The sequence below is a fragment of the Schistocerca nitens genome, chromosome 2 (genome assembly GCF_023898315.1).
Source record: "Schistocerca nitens isolate TAMUIC-IGC-003100 chromosome 2, iqSchNite1.1, whole genome shotgun sequence".
Taxonomy (NCBI): domain Eukaryota; kingdom Metazoa; phylum Arthropoda; class Insecta; order Orthoptera; family Acrididae; genus Schistocerca; species Schistocerca nitens.
In genome coordinates this window covers 123516251-123535458 of record NC_064615.1, presented here as the reverse complement: position 1 = coordinate 123535458, position 19208 = coordinate 123516251, and the positions used below count along the sequence as shown (strand labels likewise).

General features: G+C 40.8%; 1 protein-coding gene across 6 annotated transcripts in view; it reads right to left on the bottom strand.

The window, feature by feature from the left end:
* LOC126235813 (pumilio homolog 2) overlaps nt 1-19208 on the bottom strand; it is a 633911-nt gene that overhangs the window by 53949 nt on the left and 560754 nt on the right. For 5 of the 6 annotated variants that reach the window (XM_049944654.1, XM_049944657.1, XM_049944656.1 and 2 more), the window contains 2 exons: nt 16680-16831; nt 2389-2530 (listed from right to left, as the gene is read on the bottom strand). In XM_049944654.1, the coding sequence (XP_049800611.1) occupies nt 2389-2530; nt 16680-16831 (294 nt within the window). The remainder of the gene's footprint in view (nt 1-2388; nt 2531-16679; nt 16832-19208) is intronic. The other variant, XM_049944655.1, reaches the window with a different exon arrangement.

Genomic DNA, 19208 nt, shown 5'->3' with positions numbered 1-19208 from the left:
AATTCTGGGTATCTGGTAATAAATGTTGTGTATACTTGTAATCTGTATCCAGTTGTGTTGGTTCCTAGGTTTGTTGCTTGGTAATAACAGAACATGAGGTGTCGATTAACTTCATCTGACCATCTCATCCTCTGTCTTTGTTTTCCTTCTAGGGTGGTTGCAGGAAGCATATCCTGCAAAACACCTCTATTTGGATTTAAATCATTTTCCAGTTGGCTAGCAGTGTCGTTACCATTGTGGGCGGGCATAGGGTTCAAGCGCCATCCCCGACCATGACGGCGCTTGTCCGAGGCTTCTTTAGTTCTTTCCTGAACCAACTAATCACACTAAAAGGGGGGTTAGCCCTATTAGTGGTTTGTTCTTTTCGTCGCCTTTTACGACTGGCAGAACATACCGGAGGCCTATTCTTTTCCCGGATTTTGAGAAATCCTGCACTTAATTTTTCTTATTTGTAATAGCTTGCCAAATCTTAACATTCTTTATTACATGCCACATTTGCACTTCCTATGCTGAATATCTTTAAGTGAATTAGTGTATCAAATCACACTACTTGCCCAAGTATGAAGACAACAGTCCTATTGTTAGTTCAATCATATTCAAAATATTTTCCTACGGCAAAGTGTGGGCAGTTGTCTTCAAAGCTGGAAACTCTGCCTTTTGTGGGCAAGTGCTCTACCGACTGCACTATCAATACGGCATAAGACTTGCCCTCACAGCTTTCTGCCAATGCTTCCATCTCCTACCTTCCAAACTACACAGAAAACCTCTTGCATACCTTGCGGGACCAGCCTCTCAGAAGAAAAAGTAAGTTTGCAAGCTAGGAGATGAGCTACTGGCAGAAAGCTGTGTGGGTGGCTTGTCAGTTGTGTATGGATATCTCATCCAGCAAGATCACTGGGCTGTGTCCATGTCTGGCACACAATTTCACCTTCCAGGAAGTTCCATAATCAAAGCATACTTGTACTACTAAAAGTTGCAGATGACTGCAGATATATTTTGCAGTTATTACACTTAGTATTTATTAAACTTTAAGACATACGAATATGAAACTTTACACACATATTTACGAACCTCACAAGTTCAGATTACTGATGTTCAATATGTCCTCCATCAGCGACATGATACATCAATACAAATTCCTCCAATACTCGGGCAAGCATGTCCTCCGTCACTGATGGTGTGACAGTATGGATCCGGTTCTCCAACTCTTCCAGGTTCTGAGAGAGTGGTGGTACATAAACGTCTTTAACAATACCCCACAGGAAGAAGTCAAAGGGTATCAAATCCAGTGACCATGGAGCCCAGCTGAGACATGCTACATCAACAGCTCTTTGATGACCAATCCAACGGTTCAGTAGAGTTTCATTTAGATATTCACGCACTTGACGACTCCAGTGAGGTGGTGCCCCGCCTTGTAGAAAAATGAAGTTGTCTTCGTGCAGCCTCGGAAACAACCAGTTTTGTTACGTAGCGAGATACTGTTGACCGTTAACCGTGTTTCCATCAAAGAAGAATGGGCCATAAACACATGATCAGGATATCGCAAAAAAACACATTGACTCTGGGCAAATCTCATACATGTTCAATGCCTGCATGTGAGTTCTGTAGGCCCCAAATTTGAACACTGTGTTTGTTTAACTGACCACTAACATGGAAAGTTGCCTCATCACTGAACACAATGCATTGTGCGAAAGTGTTATCATTGTCAATAGCATTAAGAATCGCATTACAAAATGCCACATGTTTGCGTATGTCATCAAGATGCAGAGCTTGTAACAGCTTTAACTTTTACGGCTTCATAACGAACTGGCGTCTCAAAACACGCAAAATTATTGTTGTAGGTTGTTTTAACTCCCAACTGGCATGACGAGTTGATTTTGAAGGACAACGTTGGAAAGCAGTTTGAATTCGTGCAACATTTTTTTCAGGAACAAGAGGGTGGCCAGAACTCTTTCCTTTACATACACATCCTGTAACTAGAAACTGTCAATATCATCTGTGAATGTTCCACACATTCAGAGGATCAATTTGGTACCCCAACCTGAAATGTCTTTTCACTGTAATCACAGAATTGCACTTCACAAACTCAAGAACACAAAATGATTTCTTCTGCAGAGTAGCCATTTTAAACATATGATGGTTACCAAGCAAAACAGAGGACAACTGACATCTAGCAGCTATTAATATAAACTAGACTACGTACTCGTTTCTCCAATAGCCAAGCCGAGGCGCAGCGATAGATAGTTTGGACAAAATGATACTTTGTAATACATATATTCTTTTTGAAACACCCTGTACTTCATATGATGTATACCTAATTTAGTTTTCTACTGCATGTATCACAATCAGCACTATAAATGTTTCAATCTAAAAGGCTGGGGCACTTACCAGGGGTGCCTGTGTTTACTATAACAGGTGCAGGTGAGACTAGCCGCATTGGAGTGGCACTTCCAATACCTCGTACATTGCCCATAACTATTGATCCTTGATCGTAGTAGGCAGGTATTACTTGATACTGTCCTTGCACCTGCTTGTTAAGAAAGATTATTAAAAGATAACAATATAAAATTATACAGAACAATTCAATGAACTTAACATATATACCACTATTTTAATTGTTATACCTTGCAATTTCAGGGTTATTGGGTGACTAATAATTTTAGTACTGGTATTAATACTCAGCTAGAGCTGCAATCTTAATAATCTAAATGCACCCCACATTGCAGCAGTTTTATAAAATCGATACATGCTGACCAAATTAATGGCTACAACATACAAAATGTCAGAGACAAAAAAAGGGGGAAGAAGAAGAAAGAAAGAAAGAAAGAAGAAGATTTTGAACAAAACAATAATGATACATTCAGCACATATTAGTTCTGACCTTTTCCTGGACTGTCTCTCGCCAAACAGTGTGTAAGAAATTTACATTTTCCTCTTTTGCATCACCTATCTTTTCTTCAGTCTTCTTCATTTTCTAACCTTGTCCCGCCTAGCTTCAACTGCATACAAGTTAGACACACATCTCCTCCTCACCCTTCTCTGACAATCCCATCCCATGCCCCTCTATGTCTCTCAATCTCCCATCACTTCATTCCCCAACCCCTATCTCTCTATCTCTTACTCTTAACACTCCTTCTGTCTACCTTTTTCTCCCCATCTCATCCTACTCCCTCTCAGTATCTGTCAAATCTCTTCCTACCACCTCTCTCTGCTCAACTATGCCCATCCAAACTTTCAGCCCCTGCAAAGCATGCCAATACTACCCACACAGATGTGGGGGTAAGTTCTTTTGTTTCTTTCTGACACTTCAGCATTAAAATTTGTAACTAGGAGATTAATAAACATGTCTTCATGAGAGTCAGAACCTACAAATTTTGGGGGCTCTACCTGAAATAAACTGAACAAGTGACAATACAGTTTTGCCTGTGATGTAGCACTGTGCAATGGTGTTGATTTTCAATCTATGGTAAGGATTCACATTTTTACTATGATTGGTAGTAGAAGAGTATTGCGAGTAAAACGCAACTAAAGGAGAAATAGCCGGCGTGGGATGTGGTGTGTGTGTGTGTGTGTGTGTGTGTGTAAATCTCCACACACATTAATTTTCAGAACAGTTCAAGATGACAGAAGAAAGTCAAAATACTTCAAAAAATTTACTTGTTTTACTTTTTAATCAATAGCAACTGAACTTGATGCTAAGAAGTCATTTACTGAAGCATCATTTTCAGAAGCGGAGTTAGGGGCAATATGCAAAATAGTACGTCTAGCTAGTAGGATGAAAACAGAAATGACTACCGATATTTTTAGTAATTTATTCAACATTGACAAACTTGGGGTGAAAAATGATAACACAAAATATGAAGAGGAAGGTCAGGATACCGATGATTAAGAAGATCATGCAATCCAAATGGATAGCGAGACAATTTAGGAATGGGCGACAAAGCAAAAAACTAATCTCACCGTGTTCACAAGACATATGTAAATTTTCTCTGTCATTTCTAGAGTGTTTTGCAGGAGGAATTTGATGTGAAAACAAGATCCGCCAACTGCTTATTCACCATAGGACTACATCGGAACAGTCTCTCCAAGAATATTTTCTCTGAATGGAGGAAATTGCCAGCCATGCTGATATTGATAACAACTCGCTATTTAAGTACGTAACTGACAGGACAGAAGACAACTCGGGCACACTTCTACTTCACAGTGCTGGAAGTGTAAAAGAGGAAAGAGTCTAAGGAAAAAATGAGGCATTACGAAAGAGCTGTGAAGTCATTGCCAAAAAGAAATAATAAAAGTTACAGCAATGAAAATTTAAACTCCAGTAATAAATATGCTAAAGACTCTAAGTAACAGAAATACTGAAAGTGCAGCTTGGGATCCAAACAAAAAGTGTTTCAATTGTGGTGCCTGTGGTCATAGGTAAAGCGCAAAGGCAAGCAACACTTCAGCTGCAACAATTTTGGCCATAATGCACGAAGAAGAATAACTGAAAAGTGACACTGAAAGCAAACACTGCTAACAGAGTATTAACAACTGTAAATTTTAAAATGTACAAATAAGTAACCGATAACTGACTGGGGCAGTCAACTTTATTACAACAGGATGTTTTTGAAATTATGGATCCTCGAAGTTTGCAAAAGTTTTGATGGGATTTGGGAAAACTTTGGTTCTCCACAGGGTGTTGTACAGGTACTGCTGGGATTTATGATTTGAAAATTGAAACAAATTTATATGTTTCTAGACACACTATGAATTTAGAAATGGTAGTTGGAAACTATCTTCTACATCAAATTGGAATATCAATAAACAAGGGTACAGTTACCTTTGGGACGCCAGAAGAGGGTGTACCCATATAGCAGACAAACCAGGATTGGATACTGAAAGCCCTGTTAGTGATGAAACAAAGGAACATATAGAAGATTTAGTGACTAGTTACACCCCAACAAAGACAAAGTCCACTGATTTCAGAATGGAGACTGTTGTGAGAGAACAACTGAGAAAGATATTGTTGGCAGCCAAGTCTAGATGTGGTTTGATCGGGGAATAATAGCACAAAGTTCATCTGAATATGCTGGCCATGTAGCAGTTGTAAGAAAGAAAAATGGAGATATCGCATCTGTATACACTACAGAAAATTAAACAAAATCAGAGTGAAAGTTTGTTACCCATTGCCCAACATAGAAGATCTTTCAGATAAACTACAAGATGCATTTGTGTTTTCGACACTAGACCCTAAGAATGTCTATACATAGACACAAGCAAAGGTTTTAGAGCAGCGTTATTACAAAAATCTCCAGTTGGAGATAAGATAAGAAGATAAGTTGCAGCCAGTTTTGCATACAAGTAAGAAAAAAAAACACCTTAAGAGGAAAAAAACACCTCAAGAGGAAAAATACTGTAGTTATGAGCTTGAAGTTTTAGCTATTGTTAACGTCTTAAGGCAATTTCAGATGTAATTACTAGTTCTGTTTCAACAGGCTGCACTGCATTCCAAAACACTATTGATAAAAAGTACTTATCACCAAGAATATCAAGTTGAGCTTTGTCTTGGAAGAGTGTTCTTACACCATCGAAGACCGACTGATTCTAGGACGAAACACATACATGCCTTAAGTTGCTGTGAGAATGTATTGTCAGGTTTCGCACATACCTTAATAGCTACATTCAAAAAAGCTAAAGAGAAATATGATATTTAGCAGTAATCAAGAGCATTCTCAAAGAACAGCCTTATGACAACTTTTAAATGACAAATGGAATTCTTTTCAAGTTATATGACTGAAGAGACACCTTGGTGGTTCCATGCACTATTCAATGTGAAATCATCAAGCTGGTGCATAAGGAAGGTCATTATGCAATAAAGCAAACTGAAGAGGAAGTAAAAAGACTATTATATACCAGATGTGACTGCCAAGTGTCGTAGTGTTACCACCAATTGTGTGAAATGTTTAACTGTGAATAAGAAATCAGGAAAGAAAGGTTTCTTCTGTCCCTTTTGGGAATTCAGTCCAGGTAATTACTGATAGAGAGGCTTGCTTTACTTCAAGAATTCATGGAATACTGCATTACAGATGTAACTGAACACATTTTAACAACAACACGATTTCCTAGAGACAACGGACAAACTGAGAGGATCAGTCCTTCTTTGGCTGAAATCATTGTTAAGCTTAGCATTGAAAGCCCAAATGGATGGTATAAGGTGGTACCATCAGTTGAATGTGCCATAAACTCATCATACCATAGAAGTATTGGGAGAACACCATTTAAACTTTTGACAGGAGTTAAGATGCACACACAAACTCATCTTCACATCACAAAATTACTATTACAAGAAATTATTGATTCATTTGAAGAGAGAGACAGTAAACAGAAGGAATATGCTAAGCAACAAATCAGCATGGTGCAAGACGAAAACCACACTAGCTTCAACTTTTGCTGGAAGAAAGCCCCCAGTACAAAGTTGGTGACCTGGTGGCAATGAAACAAACACAAACTGGACCAACATTAAAGCCGACGAGATACGTATGGTGTGTGCTGAGAAGGTGATAAGCACATAGGTCCCAGGACAACAACAACCTGTGCCGAGATTACGCGACTGTGGCCAAGTGACTACTCATCATCCAAGTTATACGATTGTCACGAAGACCGAATGTGGGATTCGGACGGGGGATTTAAAGGGTTCCCTGCCAATAAGACTGGTGGCATGCCAGAGAAGCTAAATGCTTGACTTACTTTTGCGTATTCGTAGATAAACAATATACACGGAAAAAAAGAATTTTTTGGTTAAGTTTTTTTGTGTCTCTTTGAAATTTCAGTATTACAGTTTGTGTGTCTATCGACCTGCCAGCGCTTTCGTATGGTAAGTCACATGTTCTTTGTTGAATGTTTCCCTCTATTGTATTCATATTTTTCCCACGTGGAATGTTTCCCCCATTATATATACAAAGATGATGTGACTTACCAAACGAAAGCGCTGGCAGGTCGAAAGACACACAAACAAACACAAACACACACACACACACACACAAAATTCAAGCTTTCGCAACAAACTGTTGCCTCATCAGGAAAGAGGGAAGGAGAGGGAAAGATGAAAGGATGTGGGTTTTAAGGGAGAGGGTAAGGAGTCATTCCAATCCCGGGAGTGGAAAGACTTACCTGGGGGGAAAAAAGGACAGGTATACACTCGCACACACACACATACCCATCCGCACATACACAGACACGAGCAGACATTTGTAAAGGCAAAGAGTTCGGGCAGAGATGTCAGTCAAGGCGGAAGTACAGAGGCAAAGATGTTGAAAGACAGGTGAGCTATGAGCGGCGGCAACTTGAAATTGGCGGAGGTTGAGGCCTGGCGGATAACGAGAGGAGAGGATATACTGAAGGGCAAGTTCCCATCTCCGGAGTTCTGACAGGTTGGTGTTAGTGGGAAGTATCCAGATAACCCGGACGGTGTAACACTGTGCCAAGATGTGCTGGCCGTGCACCAAGGCATGTTTAGCCACAGGGTGATCCTCATTACCAACAAACACTGTCTGCCTGTGTCCATTCATGCGAATGGACAGTTTGTTGCTGGTCATTCCCACATAGAATGCATCACAGTGTAGGCAGGTCAGTTGGTAAATCACGTGGGTGCTTTCACACGTGGCTCTGCCTTTGATCGTGTACACCTTCCGGGTTACAGGACTGGAGTAGGTGGTGGTGGGAGGGTGCATGGGACAGGTTTTTCAGCGGGTGTGGTTACAAGGATAGGAGCCAGAGGGTAGGCAAAGTGGTTTAGGGATTTCATAGGGATGAACTAACAGGTTACGAAGGTTAGGTGGACGGCGGAAAGACACTCTTGGTGGAGTGGGGAGGATTTCATGAAGGATGGATCTCATTTCAGGGCAGGATTTGAGGAAGTCGTATCCCTGCTGGAGAGCCACATTCAGAGTCTGATCCAGTCCCGGAAAGTATCCTGTCACAAGTGGGGCACTTTTGTGGTTCTTGTGTGGGAGGTTCTGGGTTTGAGGGGATGAGGAAGTGGCTCTGGTTATTTGCTTCTGTACCAGTATATATATATATATATATATATATATATATATATATATATATATATATGATGAGACTTACCAAACAAAAGCGCTGGCAGGTCGATAGACACACAAACAAACACAAATATACACACAAAATTCAAGCTTTCGCAACAAACTGTTGCCTCATCAGGAAAGAGGGAAGGAGAGGGTATATATATATATATATATATATATATATATATATATATATATATATATAAAACAAAGATCATGTGACTTATCGAACGAAAGCGCTGGCAGGTCGATAGACACACAAACAAACACACACAAAATTCAAGCTTTCGCAACAAACTGTTATATTACACGCAGTTTTTTCGAAATTTTCCCGAATTTCTCCATCCTTTAACATTTTTGGCGGCAACACAACTTTTTACGAAATCTAATCCATCATATATATATATACAAAAAATAGAGGCATGCCTTGGTGCACGGCCAGCACATCTTGGCGCAGTGTTACACCGTCCGGGTTATCTGGATACTTCCCACTAACACCAACCTATCCGAACTCCGGAGATGGGAACTTGCTCTTCAATATATCCTCTCTTCCCGTTATCCACCAGGCCTCAATCTCCGCTAATTTCAAGTTGCCGCCACTCATACCTCACCTGTCATTCAACATCTTTGCCTCTGCACTTCTGCCTCGACTGACATCTCTGCCCAAACTCTTTGTCTTTAAATATGTCTGCTTGTGTCTGTATATGTGTGGATGGATGTGTGTGTGTGTGTGTGTGTGTGTGTGTGTGTGTGTGTGAGTGTATACCCGTCCTTTTTTCCCCCCTAAGGTAAGTCTTTCCACTCCCGAGATTGGAATGACTCCTTACCCTCTCCCTTAAAACCCACATCCTTTCATCTTTAAAGGTTAACCTTTCCTCCAAACCTCTCTCCCAATCCGAAACCTCTGTCCTATCCAAAGGCCTCACCTTCAGCCCCACTCCCAGATTCAACCAAACAGCCCTCGTCAAAGATTTACTGTCCTACACTCGTACTCTCTGCTGGAAGTATCACTTTGCCACGAAGAAAAATGATCCTAATCCTACTCCTAATGATCCAACTCCCCAAGACACTATCCAAATTGAACCCTGCCTGGAACAGTTCTGTCCTCCGTCACAGCGGGACCCACCTCCTCTTCCTCAAAATCACCCTCTCCAAACCTTCCAGGAATTTCTGACTTCCAGCCTTGCCTCTCAATCCTTCTTAAAAAACCTTAATCCTACTCCCAACATCACCACTGCAGAAGCCCAGGCTATCCATGATCTGAAGGCTGACCGATCCATCGTCATCCTTCCGGCGGACAAGGGTTCCACGACCGTGGTACTTGATCGTCAGGAGTATGTGGCTGAGGGACTGCGTCAGCTTTCAGACAACACCACATACAAAGTTTGCCAAGGTAATCCCATTCCTGATGTCCAGGCAGAGCTTCAAGGAATCCTCAGAACCTTAGGCCCCCTACAAAACCTTTCACCTGACTCCATCACCCTCCTGACCCCACCGACACCCCGCACCCCTACCTTCTACCTTCTTCCTAAAATTCACAAACCCAATCATCCCGGCCGCCCCATTGTAGCTGGTTACCAAGCCCCCACAGAACGTATCTCCACCTACGTAGATCAACACCTTCAACCCATTACATGCAGTCTCCCATCCTTCATCAAAGACACCAACCACTTCCTCAAACGCCTGGAATCCTTACCCAATCCGTTACCCCCGGAAACCATCCTTGTAACCATTGATGCCACTTCCTTATACACAAATATCCTGCACGTCCAGGGCCTCGCTGCGATGGAGCACTTCCTTTCACGCCGATCACCTGCCACCCTACCTAAAACCTCTTTCCTCATTACCTAGCCAGCTTCATCCTGACCCACAACTTCTTCACTTTTGAAGGCCAGACATACCAACAATTAAAGGGAACAGCCATGGGTACCAGGATGGCCCCCTCATACGCCAACCTATTCATGGGTCGCTTAGAGGAAGCCTTCTTGGTTACCCAAGCCTGCCAACCCAAAGTTTGGTACAGATTTATTGATGACATCTTCATGATCTGGACTCACAGTGAAGAAGAACTCCAGAATTTCCTCTCCAACCTCAACTCTTTTGGTTCCATCACATTCACCTGGTCCTACTCCAAATCCCATGCCACTTTCCTTGATGTTGACCTCCACCTGTCCAATGGCCAGCTTCACACGTCCGTCCACATCAAACCCACCAACAAGCAACAGTACCTCCATTACGACAGCTGCCACCCATTCCACATCAAACGGTCCCTTCCCTACAGCCTAGGTCTTCGTGGCAAATGAATCTGCTCCAGTCCGGAATCCCTGAACCATTACACCAACAAACTGACAACAGCTTCGCATCCCGCAACTACCCTCCCGACCTGGTACAGAAGCAAATAACCAGAGCCACTTCCTCATCCTCTCAAACCCAGAACCTCCCACACAAGAACCACAAAAGTGCCCCACTTGTGACAGGATACTTTCCGGGACTGGATCAGATTCTGAATGTGGCTCTCCAGCAGGGATACGACTTCCTCAAATCCTGCCCTGAAATGAGATCCATCCTTCATGAAATCCTCCCCACTCCACCAAGAGTGTCTTTCCACCGTCCACCTAACCTTCGTAACCTCTTAGTTCATCCCTATGAAATCCCCAAACCACTTTCCCTACCCTCTGGCTCCTACCCTTGTAACCGCCCCCGGTGTAAAACCTGTCCCATGCACCCTCCCACCACCACCTACTCCAGTCCTGTAACCCGGAAGGTGTACACGATCAAAGGCAGAGCCACGTGTGAAAGCACCCACGTGATCTACCAACTGACCTGCCTACACTGTGATGCATTCTATGTGGGAATGACCAGCAACAAACTGTCCATTCGCATGAATGGACACAGGCAGACAGTGTTTGTTGGTAATGAGGATCACCCCGTGGCTAAACATGTCTTGGTGCACGGCCAGCACATCTCGGCGCAGTGTTACACCGTCCGGGTTATCTGGATACTTCCCACTAACACCAACCTATCCGAACTCCGGAGATGGGAACTTGCTCTTCAATATATCCTCTCTTCCCGTTATCCACCAGGCCTCAATCTCCGCTAATTTCAAGTTGCCGCCACTCATTCCTCACCTGTCATTCAACAACACCTTTGCCTCTGCACTTCTGCCTCGACTGACATCTCTGTCCAAACTCTTTGTCTTTAAATATGTCTGCTTGTGTCTGTATATGTGTGGATGGATATGTGTGTGTGTGTGTGTGTGTGTGTGTGTGTGTGAGTGTATACCCGTCCTTTTTTCCCCTAAGGTAAGTCTTTCCGCTCCCGGGATTGGAATGACTCCTTACCCTCTCCCTTAAAACCCACATCCTTTCATCTTTCCCTCTCCTTCCCTCTTTCCTGATGAGGCAACAGTTTGTTGCGAAAGCTTGAATTTTGTGTGTATGTTTGTGTGTCTATCGACGTGCCAGGTAAGTCACATCATCTTTGTTTTTATATATATATATATATATATATATATATATATATATATATATATATATATATATATATACCAAATGAAAGTGCTGGCAGGTCGACACACACACAAACAAACACACAAAATTCTAGCTTTCGCAACCAACGGTTGCTTCGTCAGGAAAGAGGGAAGGAGAGGGAAAGATGAAAGGATATATAAAAAAAAAACGCTTTCTCTGAAAACTACCAACAACAGGTAGTTTGCAACCCCACTCATGATGGAAATGTATAGGATCTAATGGCGACAAACAGGCCTGACCTCTTTGAGTATGTCCACATCGAAACTGGTATCGTTGACCGCGGTGCGGTGGAACAATTATTACCAAACTAGAAAGGACAAATAAAACAAGCAGAATGATATCTATATTCAGTAAATTAGATAAAAAATCATTAATGTCATATCTCAATGAGGAACTTGAAACTTTCAACACAGGGCAGGAGCATGTAGAGGAACTCTGGCACAAGTTTAAAAGAGTAATTGACCATGTACTGGATAGATATGTACCCAGTAGAACAGATCGTAATTGGAAGTAACCTCCATGGTATACACTCACTGTAAAGAAACTTCTAAAGAAACAGATATTACAACATAACAGGAGTAAAACAGAGTGTAGATAGAAAGATGCTCAATGAAACACATTTCGCTGTCAAGAGAGCAATGCGTGATGCAGTTGATGACTACCACGGCAGAACATTGTCAAGTGATATTTCACAGAACCCAGAGAAATTCTGGTCATATGTAAAATTGAGGGTATCAAAGCAAAAGCTGAATTGATTAACTCCAGTTTAAAATTTTCCTTTATGAAGGAAAACCCAGGAAAACTGCCCCAATTTAATCCTCGTACCAATGAAAAAATGAATTAAATAAGTATTAGTGTCAGTACTGTTGAGGAACAGCTGAAATCGTTAAAATTGAACAAAGCTCCAGGGCCCGATGGAATCCCTGTCGGACTCTATACTGAATTTAGGGCTGAGTTAAGCCCCTCTTCTCACTATAATATATCGTAAATCCGTCGAACAGAAAACATTGTCTGGTTCTGGGAAAAAGGCACAGGTCACACCTGTCTATAAGAAGTGTAGTAGAAGTGTAGTAGAAGTGAACCAAAAAACTACTATCCAATATCCTTGACATCAAATGTGAGGTATCTTTAACAGAGTGACCACCTCAATGTCAACTGGCATGGATCTCGAAAACAGCTATAATATAAAACTCGATTCACACTTTTCTCATGTGACATACTGAAAGCCTTGGATAAAGGCGATTAGGTGCATACTGTATTTCTTGATTTCCGAAAAGCATTTGACTCGGTACCACACCTATGCTTATTATCGAAAGTATGATCTTATGGAGAATCAAGTGAAATTTGTGACTGGATCCAGGACTTTTTGGTAGGGAGGACACAGCATGTTATCTCGGATGGAGAGTCATCTTCAGATGTAGAAATAACTTCAGGTGTACACCAGGGGAGTGTGTTAGGACCCTTGGTGTTCATGTTGTATATTAATTACCTTGTACACAATATTAATAGTAAAATCAAGCTTTTCGCAGATGATACAGTTATCTATAATGAAGTTCCATTTGAAAGAAGTTGTATAAATATTCAGTCAGATGTTGACAAGATTTCAAAGTGGTGCAAAGATTGGCAGTGGGCTTTAAATGTTCAGAAATGTAAAACAGTGCACTTCACGAAACAGAAAAATGTATTATCTATGACTATCGTATCAGTGAGTCACTGTTGGAATTGGCAAACTTTTACAGTTACCTGGCTGTAGCTTATGGGTAAAGCAGGTGGTAAACTTCATTTTATTGGTAGAATAATGTGGATGTTTTTATTTGTGTGGCTCACATGCAGAGTAAAAATACAGGAATATAACTTTAGTATATGTATGTAACAAGAATACAGAAAGATAAAACTACACAAAACTAACTGAACATCAATATCCAAGTTCCTAATCCATGTAAGAGCAGCATCGTCAGCTTTAATGAGGTCGCCAACAACCATGATAGGAATGCAATGGGCATTCATCTCTAATGTGCTTGACTCCCTTCTTCGGAGTTCCACAGTCACAAACCAGAGACTTTGAAGCACCCCAATTGTAAAGTGAGTCTGCGCATTGACCATACCCAGTGTGAGCTCTGTTCAATTGGACCGACAGCTTCCTGTCGAGGTCTGTGCCAGCAGTATCACAGTTATTCTTTCGGAACCACTCACGCTCTTCAGGATTTTCAATAAGATGACAATTCTGATCCCATAGGTTTCTTACCTAGATACTTCTGGCATCTAACTGTTCCATTTGTTGAACGGTGTGTTTCTTGAATGGAGTCTAGACTTGGTATGTCTTCCTGTATGGGTAATTCCAGGTTACTCTCCAAGACTTCACTTCTACGGACTGCGAGTAGATAGATGTTTCTGGGTGTTCGTCGGATTGTCCCACTTATTAACCACATAGTGTAGTGCAACTGGACATCAATCAAGTTGGTGTGACAGCTGTTTAGCTACACCTAGGCACAACATTTAGCTACTGAGAAGACCAGCACAATGGATGATGTGGGCAAGGTATCTGATGAAGCTCCCCATATCATAATATTGTTATGAGCTTTTATCTTGGCAACAGTATTTTCAAGATGTTTTTATGTGAAAGTGTGCAGTATATGTTGACACCAAGATACTTAGGGTACGTGTTGTGGCAAACAGTGTTTCCATTAACTTTAACTCTGAGCTCTGTGTTAGTTTTTTTGTTGTTCAGATGGAATGTACATACTTCAGTTTTACTTGTACTGGGTTTAAGTCTCCAATTTCTAAAATAGGAGCTCATAACGGCTAGATCTTCTGTGAAAATTGTCTCTGCTTGTCCGAGATCTTTGGTTCTACAAGCAAGATCAATATCCTCCATGTAGCAGAATTTTGTTGACCTGGTATTGAGGAAGTGCAATCAGTCTACAGAGAAGACTGCTTAAAAATCACTTGTGCAACCGGTTCTAGAATATTGCTCTAGTGTGTGGGACCCATACCAGATAGGACTAACAGGGGATATTGAACGTATATGGAGAAGGGCATCACAAATGGTTGCAGGTTGGTTTAATCCATGGGAGACTGTCACGGAGACACTGAAGGAACTAAACTGGAGGACTCTAAGATACACATGAACTGTCCCAAGAAAGCCTGTTAACAAAGTTTCAAGAAAAGGCTTTAAATGATTACTCTAGGAATATACAAGAACCCCCTATGCATTGCTCACACAGGGATCGTGAGGATGAGATTAGAATAACTGCTGCACACACAGAGGCATTCAAACAATAATTCTTCCCATGCTCCATAAGTGAATGGAACAGGAAGAAAGCTTAATAACTGGTAAAATCGGACATACCCGCTTCCATGCACCTCACACTGGTTTTGGGAGTATAGATCTAGATGTATATGTAAACAGAGAAGGAAGTTGGCTGGGGGTCTTCCAATGAATTTGAATTATTATCCTGGGAAGAAGGGGGATGGGGGGGGGGGGGGGGGGCACATGGGCAGTTTGCAGTGATACTGACATGCAGCATGTCACCTTGCTTCACTGCTTATTGGATCACAAGGTTCTTACACACCAAGAAGGAAGTGCACCACATATTTGTAGAAGTTGCCAGTAACAAATCATTCTGAGAAAGGTTCCCTGTAAATGATGCTTTGCCAAGTGAAGATTGCAATGAGCCTTTTTGTTACATAAAATTTCTGACCTTTATTGGCTTTTCTTGTCTGTTCAATGGCTTAGCTTTTTTTTTGTCTGGACCATACTTTAAGCATCATGTCTCAACACCACTGTTGATGTATAATAGGAAATTGGGAGCAACCGCTGATCTTTCCACAAAATTTTATTTACAGACTGAGAAAATGGAGAATAAATTTTTCAAATATCTCATTCACAAAGAGAGACAATATAATCTGCACTAAAACTAATTTATTATGCTTCAACATGTTAAACATTGGTTCTGCGTATGCTTGTCTGTGTTGCTTGTGCAACAATACCCCCTCCCTGATTAACTGTCTAATGACAATCTTATCTCTTAAAATCACTATGTACTGTTCTTACACAACTGTTTGCATATCAAATAGGTGTCAACATAAACCTTCATCATTTCGAATGTTTCTATAATTGTTTTCAACATTTGGAGAAAAATCCAATTGCCGCACTCATGTTCATTCTCCAACAGTAAAGGACATGGTGTGCATAAACAATAAGAAACATCTTTTGTTCTTCACAAGAGACTCCAAACAGCTAGGGAAAATAATGGTTTCTCTCAGCAAGATATATGGGATAGTACCTCTGAGTCGTCTGAGGTAGCACTGATAGTTCATTCCTGTAAAACTTATTCCAGACAATCTTTATACATACAGGGATCCAGTACGTAAAAAACTTGAGTTTGCTCATTTCTCATAAAAATTTATTCCCAGTTACCTTCCTTCATACTGTCATTCAAATTTGCTTTATTCCAATTAACTATTCAAGTAATTATCTTACTGTTGCTGGTGTCAGTCACTGAATTACTGAATTATAAAGCCCTTCTATAATGTACTGTTTTCTATGTATGTAACATAGAACTGCAAAATTTTCTGGGGGTGGTGGTGGGGGGGGGGGGTTGGTTTACTGAAATTGTTGAAGCAACCATGTACTCACACACATTTCCTCATCGGAAATTACCCTCAGCTCTGTGGAAACTGCTTGTTACGGTGATGTTTGTCTCATATTACATGCTACTTTCACATAAGCCTGTGTCTTAGATAAAGATATTTCAGCAATGGCAGAGGTGACTGTTCACAAACATTTATTCAAGAAGCTGCTGAATTTAATCCACCACTCTCACAAAAAGTGATTAAGGCACAAACTGCAAGAAAATAGCTAGTCTTACTTATTGGGTCTTCAAGTTTATTCATGAAACCTGATGTAACTACAGTAAGCACAACACATCCTGTATTTAAAAATTCTTTCCTGTCATAAAAACCACCACATGGAGTTTCTTCTGTATCTAAAATTCATTCTACTTTAAATTATATATGTAATAACTTTCTATATTGATACCTTAACTTGCTGAATGTGGCAGCAGCTGCTCAAACAAAATACCTGTGTGAGATTTGTCGTTGTGGAGGGCAGCTCTCCTGCCGATGAAGGGGTAAGTGGACGCCTCTGTTGAGCTGCTGCACCTTGCTGGATTAAGTTTGCGGGGTAGACGCCCCAAGGAGCAACCCCATAATATTGGGGCACAACTGTTGGCCCTGTTAAATAAAATACAATAGGACTCAACATATAAACAGATATATAAAGAACATTACCATGTGTCATAATGGCTTCACCATTATTAACAATCACCAATCTTCCAAAACAGAGCATATATAACAGAAATTTGCATTAAATAGCAGAAAATCGATGGAAAATTACTAAACAACAGGTCACACTTACAGAAGACTAAAAATGTGCACAATTATTTACCCACTTCTTTCTGGCTCCTGCAGTCAAATGCTTAGTTTCTAAGTTATCTGAACAAGGTCATCATGTTCCAGGTAGGTGCACATAAATACAGTTACCAACAAAGTTTAGTTTATGCTGGACAGGTTGACCTGACCAGGTACAAGACGATACAAGATGTCACCAAAAGAGTTGAATTTAACAGAACTAAACAGGCTTTGTTCCATTTTAGTGGTTTCAGCTGTTTCACAATGCCACCAACAGGAACATCTATAGCATTCATCTATGCAATGGTGTGAGAATTAAAGTGTTGTTGTACTCCTAGATTTTTTCTTTGCAAACAAACTTTTGAAAGCAGAATCCAGCATTCCTGCTTCTGCTTTACTACCTTCAATTTCAGTTCCCATATCTGTGGTGTCACTGCCAGACACCACACTTGCTAGGTGGTAGCTTAAATCGGCCGCGGTCCATTAGTACATGTCGGACCCGCGTGTCGCCACTGTGTGATCGCAGACCGAGCGCTACCACACGGCAGGTCTCGAGAGACGTACGAGAACTCGCCCCAGTTGTACGACGACGTTGCTAGCGACTATACTGACGAAGCCTTTGCTCTCATTTGCCGAGAGACAGTTAGAATAGCCTTCAGCTAAGTTAATGGCTACGACTTAGCAAGACGCCAATTGTCACAGTGCATGTATCTTATGAGTCTCATTTGTATAGTCAAGAGAGATGTACCAAAGGAAGCATTAAAAGTTAAGTATATTCCAAAGCTACGTATTTTCTTTATAGCAGTCATAACTTATCCTGTTCCAGACTTGACGCCAGTCGGCGTGTGTGTACACGTGCCTTTCGGCTTCCTCCTCAGTGTGGCGTGACTAGCTTGTTACGCCACAACAATATCACCCATGAGTTTCCCGATACATCTGATAAGATATATGTATATAACCGTAATCTCTTTGGGCCTTGTTGGCGGTCTTTTTATAAGATCCTGCTACAGTAGCTGTTGAAGTCTTCACACATCGCCCTCTTTACATAATCTTGTTTTGTTTAGTACCTCTCCATCTACAGCCCCACCCTGTTTTAAACCTGTTGGACAGTATTCACTGTTTCTTCAGAAGTTTCTTTACAATGACTATATAGAGGGTAACACTCGTCACGATGTCATGATCTGTTCTACTAAGTATATATCTTGTATTTACCCAGGGCATACCTTGTATTCACCCAGTGCATTGTCAATTATTCTACTAAACTTGAGATACAGTTCTTCTACAAGCTTCTGCTCAGAAGTAAACGTCTGGAGTTTCTCTTTGAGATACGACACATCTATCTAGGTTACTGAAAATGTAATTAATCTTTTTACTTGTTTTAGTTGCCCGATGCACTTTTGCAACTTTGTTGGTACAACTGTTTCACGGTCACTGATACCAGTTTCAATGAGAACATTGTCTAAGAGCTCAGGTTTATTTGTTGCCATTATATATATTTCCACCGCCAGTGAGCTTTTGAACTATTTATTCAAAGTAATTTTCAAAGAAAACATGTATTATTGTTTTACCTACCACTTACAAAACTGTAACTATCTGAAGCACTCATTGGGTGTTTAATATCTCCGACAACGACAGCAGTTTAATAGGAGAATATATGTACTAGTGACAGAATTTTTCAGTTACAACCAGAGGTGAGGCCAAATGGTCAACAGAAATATTCAATTATAATTTTATGCCCACCCTTAATACTGTGTCTTGCTCACACAATGTTGCATGTAGCTTCAATTTTTATCTTGACAGATCTGAGCTACTTGTTTTTTGTGGCAAAAAAACCATCTCCATTTCCTGTTAACCTACACGTTTTATACACACTCAGATTTGCTCCAAAATTCTCAGTGCTATCGATTTGGGGTTTTAGCCAACTTTCAGTATCTATTATTACGTGAGCTCCATTGGTCTTTAAAAGTGGTTCAAACTCTTGAAACTTCATTGCAGAAGTTAAGATATCAAAGCCAACATTTTATGTGAAGACATTTACAAAATAATACTTACTCTTTAGAAAGGTTTAGACTTACAAGTACACTGTTCTTAGTGATCAAAAATCAATTTACATTTCCCTCTTTTATGAAGCTAATAAGAATCCAATCCTCAAAACACTTTAAGCCTGCACTATTGAATACTAGCATTCTTTAAATGCATG